An 8,505-nucleotide genomic window follows, 5' to 3' on the forward strand; every position below is an offset into this window, starting at 1 on the left:
TCTTGTTTCACACTTGTACTAATGATTTTGTTCTCTGAATTGCATATTTTTATTTTATACTTATACTATATTTTATACTTTTATACTGCACATACAAGATAACATTTCCTGTAAGAAAAGTAATACATTTCAACACATGTAATCAACAGTTCTTTAGCAGGTAGTCAGTAGTTTCTTTTGTTTCTCATTTCAGTTAAAACAATACATTTGGGTTTATTACAAACAAGCTTCGATGCTGCTGCAGTTTATAAAAAACTCATTATTTAGCAAACCAATCAGAATGGGTTTATGCACAGCTGCACTACTTCCTCCTTGTTTCCTGTCTGCCATTATTGGCCAAATTGATTAATTCAGGTGTGCCTGACCTCAGTAGTCACGCCAATAATAATCAGACACACCTGAATTAATCAATTTGGCTAATAATGGCAGACAGGAAACAAGTGCATAAAGCCCATTCAAGATATAAGAATCACAAAATGTAGGTTTTAAAATAATTCAGTTTGTGTCAGTTTGCCACCATGTGGTTACAGAACACACTGCAGATTCACAGGCAGTTAAAAATAGCATCAAAATACTGTTCAACATTTCTGTAATCCCAGCATTTTTTACTGCTACTATAGAAGAAAGTTTGTCTTTTTTATTCATCTTTCCCTATTCTATACAAGTATAACAGGTTTTTCCTCTTTAGTAAGATTTAGTAGAACATGAACTCAGAAAGCCTTTGTGTAGGCTACACAGGAAAACAAGCTACTTGTTTTACTTTTGACAACCTGTATTTTACAACCTGACGACCTGGGTTGTGTGAAAAGCTTTCAGTCTGTTTTATATGGCACTAACAAATCATAAATTCCAGTGAAGTATAGTTTTAGAAGTCTCCACAAGCGAGTCTAGAAGTTATATTATGATAAAACAGATTTATCAGCGCATTTTGGTGTGAACTGATCTCCAGCTCAGTGCTGCTAGTTACTCACTGAGAAAAAAAATGCACGAGAAACTTAATGAGAGAACAGTTGGTGCCTGAAAATCAGATGAAGAAGATAAACAACGTGCTATGAGATTAGATCGTTTAGTTTTGGTTCTCAGCAGGGTTCAGATGGAGAGGAATGGAGAGAGAGCCGTCGGATGGTCAATTTTACCTGGATGGGGAGCGAAAAACAAACAAGACAAAAAAAAAAAAATTAAACTATAGTTATATTGTTGCCCTGATTATTACAAAAACATTCTTGTACTCTGACTCTTGACTACCTCATCTTTGCTAAGTCTTTTTAGATATCTGTGCATCTCCTCCACTGTGTCTGTCAACAGGTCATTGACAGCCAGGATCTGATCCCCCTTCTGGAACGGACATGAGTCCTGAATCTGCTGACACTCAGACACACTGCGAGATGTGGAGGAAAACAGCATATATAAGAAGTATTTCACACATACATGCACATATAGAGGTGTATAGACGGATAGTAGGGCTGGATAAATTATGTCTAGATTTAATCAATTCTCATTTTGAAGAATTGATTCGATTTCTTAAATCCCAAGGATTGATCTTTTCAGTCTATGCTGTTTTCAGTTGACAAATGAATGGGACATTGTAGCACACCTCATCCAATAAATCAAGATAAGCTTTGTTATTTTTTTTTTTTTATATGAAGCAAAGTCTCAGCTTTCCAAGTCTGTCAGTTTTAACGAAATTTAAAGGGTTAGTTCACCCAAAAATGAAAATTCTGTCAGTATTTACTCACCCTCTTGTTGTTCCAAACCTCTATGTGTTTATTTGTTCTGCTATACACAAAGGAAGATATTTTGAAGAATGTTTTAATCAAACAGATCTCATTCCCCATTGACTACCATAGTAGGAAAATGGTAGTCAATGGGGAATGAGATCTGTTTGATTAAAACATTCTTCCAAATATCTTCCTTTGTGTTCATCAGAACAAATAAACACATAGAGGCTTGGAACAACATGAGGGTGAGTAAATACTGACAGAATTTTCATTTTTGGGTGAACTAACCCTTTAAACTATAAATACTGTTTTAGCATGAATTAATATGGTGGGACAAACAGTTCAGTGTTTAAAGATACAATACAATGCCCAGCCCTAATATAAAATATAATGTAATGTAATTGTATAGAATATGATACAATATACAATATAATATAATGTATTGTATAGGCTAATTGTTGTTGTTACAAACATCCAAGCAAACTTGCATGAACTTAGCTGAAATTTTTTGAAGCAATGACTTTTCCTAATTTATCATTGAGAATTGTACCATGGCTTGCCCTCCTCCTCTGTAAAGATCAAGTTCTTCAGCTCACGATGACTTACGCAGATTTCCTTCTCGACAATGGTGTGCGTTTCACTGAGGAATGGAAAACATAGTCAAAATGTAAGTTGATTCCACCACAATTTCATAAGCAAAGTTGATTGTGAACTAATTTCTGCAGTTTTCAGATATTTTCAAACAGTTGTTTTCCATTGAATTGCTCTTCTCACTAAGATAAATTATTTTAGATAGTACTAGAAATATACTCTTGTCTGGAACTGACCAGTTTAGCTTAGTGGAGGCACAGTTTTCATTGAAGTCACAGCAAGAGTTTTCAGAGTTATTGGTCTGGTTTCTTGCACAAATTCTAGGATGACATTGATTGATAACCCATTATGGTGGTGCAGAAAGTTACATTAAAAGAACATAGTTTTGCACTAAGCTTCAGATTGTATCCTCTAGGGGGTTTTGTACCTGTCTGACTCAGTTTGCTGTGTCAAAGAATTCAAGGCTTTTGTGACACAATCCAACAGACTGCCTTCAGATGAAGTCACGCTCTGCCTTGAGAGAGAAGCAAATAATTATCATTTATTATTTGCAGCACCGATCAGCAGCCAGTTAAACATTACAGCACACTACAGCCTGTGCGTTTGTAAAATCAGAGAACTCATCTACATGCAGAGTACATAAAAGAGTTTGCAAAATGACTCTTGATTACCACAAACATTAACTATTTTAAAATATGGAAATCAAATGAGCAGCAAATCAAAGACAAATTGCTCTATTAGACCACCTCATGCTTATTCAAGAAGGACACAAATTAATTTTTGTTATTTTTACCTGAGGAACAACAGTCACTGTTTAACAACTTAAAGAGAGGTAAAGTAAGTTTAAATCTAGAATAAGTTTGTCATACCTTGATGACATTTCCTCTTTGTTCATCTCTGTATACACCTGAATACATAAAACAAAGGTATGTGGGTTTTTTGGAAGTTGGAATGAATCATGATGTAAGTGGGTGAGAGCCTGTTTTTATTGGTTTAACTATACAATACCTGTGTTGCAGATGGACTGTTCTTGGGTGGTTGGCTACATGGACCATACTGAGTGGTAACAACTTTAGATGCTGACTTCTTTGGAGGCAGTTGGGGTCGACTATCAACTTTAGTCTGCAGTTAAGAAGAGGTAACAATCAGAAAAAATGCTGACATGAGTTATGTGGATTGAATTCCAGACACATACAACTATGTGAACGCAATGCTGATGAGTTACCTTGTCAGTGTCACGGAGGTTTTGGTCACTAGAGTTGGATTTTGCCTTGATCTGAGGTTCAGTTTGCGATTTGATATTCTATTAACACAATTTGAAAATCATCAAATTACATTGATTAAGACTTACTTAAATGATAAAAATATATGAAACTGCTATATATTAAAAAAAGTAAAATATTGAATATATAATTTGAATAAAAAAATATGGTTTCATTTTTTTCAAAGAGGGCATACTGATTATTACAGCTTTTCATATTAGGCAAAAAGTAGAATGTCTAACCTTCAAAATCCCAGATAAAGCATTGAACCATCTCTCCACCTCCTCACTGAAAACAACAGAGCACATATAACAGCACTACAACTACTAGACTTTATTTACTGGCCTTTATGGTAAAACAATGATAGTCACAGCAAACCTGGTGTCTCCAATGAATATATATTCTCTTTGGGCTTTCTCTTTTGGATCTTCTGCTTTCATAAAGAGCACAGATGATGAAGAGCACCCGAAGTTTTTGCAGATCCATTCAAAAGTTGAATGCGATTCAGGACGCATATACAGCTTCGTGATGCTACATAAAAGAAACGAATTATATAATTGCATAATATTAATCATTTTTACTCATTTCAAAAACATCCAGCAGATTTTTTCTTACGTGGAAACCACTATCGATTTGATATGACTGTCTCTCTCAGTGGTTTTGTAGTATTTTAGCTCATGGCTGCTGTCTTTTTTCTTTGAAAGCACAAAGAAGCGACGTTTCCATGCTTTCTGCAATGGACAATGAAACTTGACATACAGAGATGTAAACTGCTGATATTTGTGTTTAGGAAATCTAAATATTATACCTTATTTTTGATTAGACTAGAAGGAGGGGACTTGCACAGGTAACCTGAGTATACTTCATCTGCCTCAGCTGCTTCATTGTGACAGGAAGTACTGGAATCTTTTTCTAGAAGAGTACATGTGATCAACCAGACAATTAGAAAAATGTTGGCATCTTTTCAATGCCATTCTGGTTCCAGTCATTCTATTTTGTTCAAAATAAATTTCAGATATACCTGATTTACGTCTTGACATTTGGATGATGTTGACTGCTAAAACAGACATGATATGTGTTGTGAGTGATGTCTTCCTCACACGCATCAGACAATTGTTAAGCAATAAATAATGCTTGAGAATTTACAATATAGAAAAATCCACAGTGCGGTAGCTATTTTACACAATTGCATTCATAAAGTAAAAAACTATGACCTTTACACCAGTCCTTAAAGGGACAGTTCACCCACTAAAACTAAAATATTGTTGTTTAATCACCCTCACGTCCTTACAAACTTATATGCTGTATTTTTGTGGAATACAAAAGGAGATCTTTTGGAAAAAACAGTCCATACAATGAGATTCAGTGGGTCTAATGTTGTTTTGTACAAAAACAATTGAAACACTCTTCAAAAATTTTTCTTTTGTGTTCTGCAGAAGAAAAAATTAATACAGGTTTAAAAGAACATGAGGATAATGATGACACAATTTTTATACTGAGTGCTTTTCAGTGTAATTCTTCAAAGCTGCACCTATTGTAAGCAGTACTGTGTAGCCATCATTTCTTTATGTACTCAAATAAAACCAGGCAGTCATAAGATCAGTAGACCTGCAATGAATACATTACATTACCTTAACTACTGTATGTGTTGCAATTAAAACAGTGTCCTCCTTGCCGCTGTCCTGTTTTCAGAATGCATGTATGATTTTGTCAAACTACTTATGTCTTCGAAGGAGGAGTTTCTAGTTATGTCACCAAAGAGTCCTCCCTTTATTGAAAGCATTTTATTTTTAGGTGTACGGAATTTTTTTTATGGAAACTAGCAGGTTATTACTGGTAATGACCAAAAGCGATGCGGGGTGATTTTCTTTTCCTTAATGGCTGTAGTTATTTATGGAATTCCTTCCAAATGCAAATCTCCAAGCATCTAGAAAAATCAGCTTCCTTGATAAAGGTGCACGCATGACCTTGTTGTTGGTAATTTATGATAGAATTAGAAGATGTCATATATATATAGATAATACTTACTGGAAATGTAATACATTTACATATGATTACCCATGGATGGGGCCATGTATCGCAAAATCTTGGCCAATAACCTCCTTCCCTCAGTAAGAGCATTGAAGATGGGTTGTGGCTGGCTCTTCCAGCATGACAACGACCCAAAACACACATCTAGGGTAACTAAGGTGTGGCTCCGTAAGAAGCATCTCAAGGTCCTGGAGTGGCCTAGCCAGTCTCCAGACCTGAACCCAATAGACAATCTTTGGAGGGGGCTGAAAGTCTGTATTGCCCAGCGACAGTCCTGAAACCTGAAGGATCTGTATAAGGTCTATATGGAGGAGTGAGCCAAAATCTCTGATGCACTGTGTTCATTAAAAATCAATGCAATGCAAATGAATTAATTAAAAATCATACAATGTGATTTTCTGGATTTTTGTTTTAGATTTACATTTGAAGAGTACCTATGAAAAAAATGACAGACTTCTACATAGTAAGTAGGAAAACCTGCAAAATCGGCAGTGTATCGAATTTTTGTTCTCCCCAATGTAGGTGAATTGAACTCAGTCCATAATCACTGAACTTTTCACAGTTCTTGAACTGAATCAGTGCAGTTTCAGAAATCACCACTAGAGAGGCCTATTCGCTGTAGACACCCTGGAGACCTACAGTATAACACCTAATTTGAGCTATCTGTTGACATTCCCATTTATCTCAGAGACATATGCAGTAACCCAGAAATTTGCAATCTGAGATCTCCCATCTTAGTTCTTGTGACAACAAAAGTTTTGAGGCAATAGTCAATTGCAGCCAGTTGCATCAAACACCATGTGTTAAGAAAACCCTTAGAAATTTCTTAGCATTTGTTTAGAAATCTAACTAGCACCATGTCTACTTCACTGGAGGTGACAGTTGACACGTTGTGTTGCAACATCTAAAAGCTGTCCACACTGGACGCGACAAAGCAGAAGTATCATATGTGCTTGGAATATACGTCATGAGGTATCAGTTTACTGATGGTAATTTGTTGTCGTGCTGTGCTGTGCCGCACCACATCCAGTGTAGACCGCATCATTAATTATAATTGGTTGCATTGTTGCGTCGATTCACCCCGCTCGTGTCCTTTGTAGACATGGTGTTAACGTAACATTCTAACTCAATGAAGCATATTGTGTGTGTGCATTTTTGGGCGTTTGTTTACATCAATTCAAATTTTCCACACGAGATAAAGAAGAAAAAAAAACCCACTAGATATCAGTCATCAGGTAAAAGATGACAGCACTCCTCCTATGCTAAATCGTCTTTATAGATAGATAGAGTAACAACACAGTTTTGATAAGCGATAAGCTAATAAAAGGAAATGTTTTGTTCATGCAATTTTTTTTTTTACTGAAGTCAAATTATGGTTACAATATTAGACTAAAACATTATTTAAAAATAATAATAATAAAATATATATATATATATATATATATATATATATATATATATGTAAGGAAATTTGCAAATATGCACAAAAAAGTGTTGAAAAATGTTTTGTGGGTGTGTGGTGACTGGTAATCAGTTGTATCTGTGTTGTACAAAAAAACATTCTGACAAAACTGATGGGAACAATATGTGAGAATAAGGACACACCTTTTTGCATTATCAAATCTTGGCTCCAGAAATACACACTACCAAATGTAAAAAGAAATCTTGGTTGGAAGGTTTTTACAATTTAAAATGACTGTATTCTATTTTAATATATTTTAAATTGTTATTTATTCCTGTGATGGCAAAGCTTAATTCTCTGCATCCATTACTCCAGTTTTCAGTGTTTCATGATCTTTCAGAAATAATTCTAATATGCTGATTTGCTGCTTAATATTTTTGTGGAAACATTTTTCTGATTTTCTGATTAATGGAAAATGAATATCATTTTTTGTAGCAAACTTCTACATTGTCACTTTTCATCACATTAATAAATCCTTGCTTAATAAAAATAGTACTTTCTTTAAAAAAAAAAAAAAATCTTACTAACCTCAAACCTTTGTGTAGTATTACATGATTTCCAGTAGTCAGTGTATGATATTCATTTGATCTTTAGAATTAATGTATCAGTAAAGCCATTGGCCAATATGGTTTCATCTAGAAGAAAACTCTGTTTTAGAGGAATCCTGTGACTACAACTAAATGTAAAATTAATGTTGAAAAAAAAAAGTGTCATTAGCAATATCTTTATATTCTTCAAGACTTGTGTATTTTACTACCACAGTTTATTTCTATGGATAAACAATCGGTTCTCACAAGTTGTTTTTAAATCATGCCCGGAAGGAAATAGGTGATGCTGTATTTAGAAGCATTTTTCAGCCCATTGATTTGAGATTTGAGAAAGGCGTTGAACTATCCACCTACCAGAAAAATGCCTTTGATAAAACTACTGGTCTATAGTTATTTGTAATGAAAAACTGCTTTGCTAGAAAAGTATCTTGAAGAGGGGTCATTTTAACATGAAATATAATGCAATAGTTCTTGTTTCACCTAAATGCATCAGCAGCAAATCTAATCACATTACAAAATTGTGCAACTTGCATGCATTTTGATTATTTAACTTGGTGTTAAATTTGCATAATACAGAATGTTTTTTTTTCTTTTTTTTTTTTCTTTGTCTTCCAGTAAAGTTTCTTGGATGTGAGCCATAGATTCCCTGACAAACCTGCTTTCTTCAATGAGGAAACAACCTGTCATTTTCTGCGATGGAAAAGGTTTCTGCAGACCCATTACGGCACTATGTCATATACAGATCAAGGCATGTTCTAAGAAACCCCATAGATGAATAAATGGTGCAACTTCAAATTCTCTCTAAATTGTACATTTATATGCATGCAATATGTAAATTATTATAATATTCTCTATTGTGTTTCCAGTTAATCTTATTGGATGAATTTTACTGC

At 34.5% G+C, this 8,505-nt stretch overlaps 1 protein-coding gene across 3 annotated transcripts; it reads right to left on the minus strand.

Annotated features, from left to right (window-relative positions):
- Positions 1–617: 617 nt before the first annotated feature.
- plekhs1.1 (pleckstrin homology domain containing S1, tandem duplicate 1) lies at positions 618–5,275 on the minus strand. Of its 3 annotated transcripts, none has more exons than XM_089122221.1 (14): positions 5,203–5,275; positions 4,593–4,628; positions 4,380–4,483; positions 4,187–4,302; positions 3,950–4,102; positions 3,814–3,859; positions 3,535–3,612; positions 3,318–3,431; positions 3,179–3,216; positions 2,737–2,823; positions 2,546–2,629; positions 2,269–2,358; positions 1,246–1,378; positions 618–1,136 (listed from the first exon to the last, which is right to left on the minus strand). In XM_089122221.1, the coding sequence occupies exons 2-14, from the start codon at positions 4,609–4,611 to the stop codon at positions 1,080–1,082; spliced, it is 1,119 nt and encodes a 372-aa protein (XP_088978347.1). In that variant the 5' UTR covers positions 4,612–4,628; positions 5,203–5,275; the 3' UTR covers positions 618–1,079. The 3 variants fall into 3 exon arrangements, with proteins under 3 accessions (XP_088978347.1, XP_088978348.1, XP_039520946.2); XM_089122222.1 differs by having other exon boundaries at positions 4,593–4,625; positions 5,203–5,255; XM_039665012.2 differs by lacking the exon at positions 2,546–2,629.
- Positions 5,276–8,505: the final 3,230 nt, after the last annotated feature.

Source organism: Pimephales promelas, chromosome 17, assembly GCF_988280905.1.
Source record: "Pimephales promelas chromosome 17, fPimPro1.hap1.1, whole genome shotgun sequence".
Lineage (NCBI taxonomy): Eukaryota > Metazoa > Chordata > Actinopteri > Cypriniformes > Leuciscidae > Pimephales > Pimephales promelas.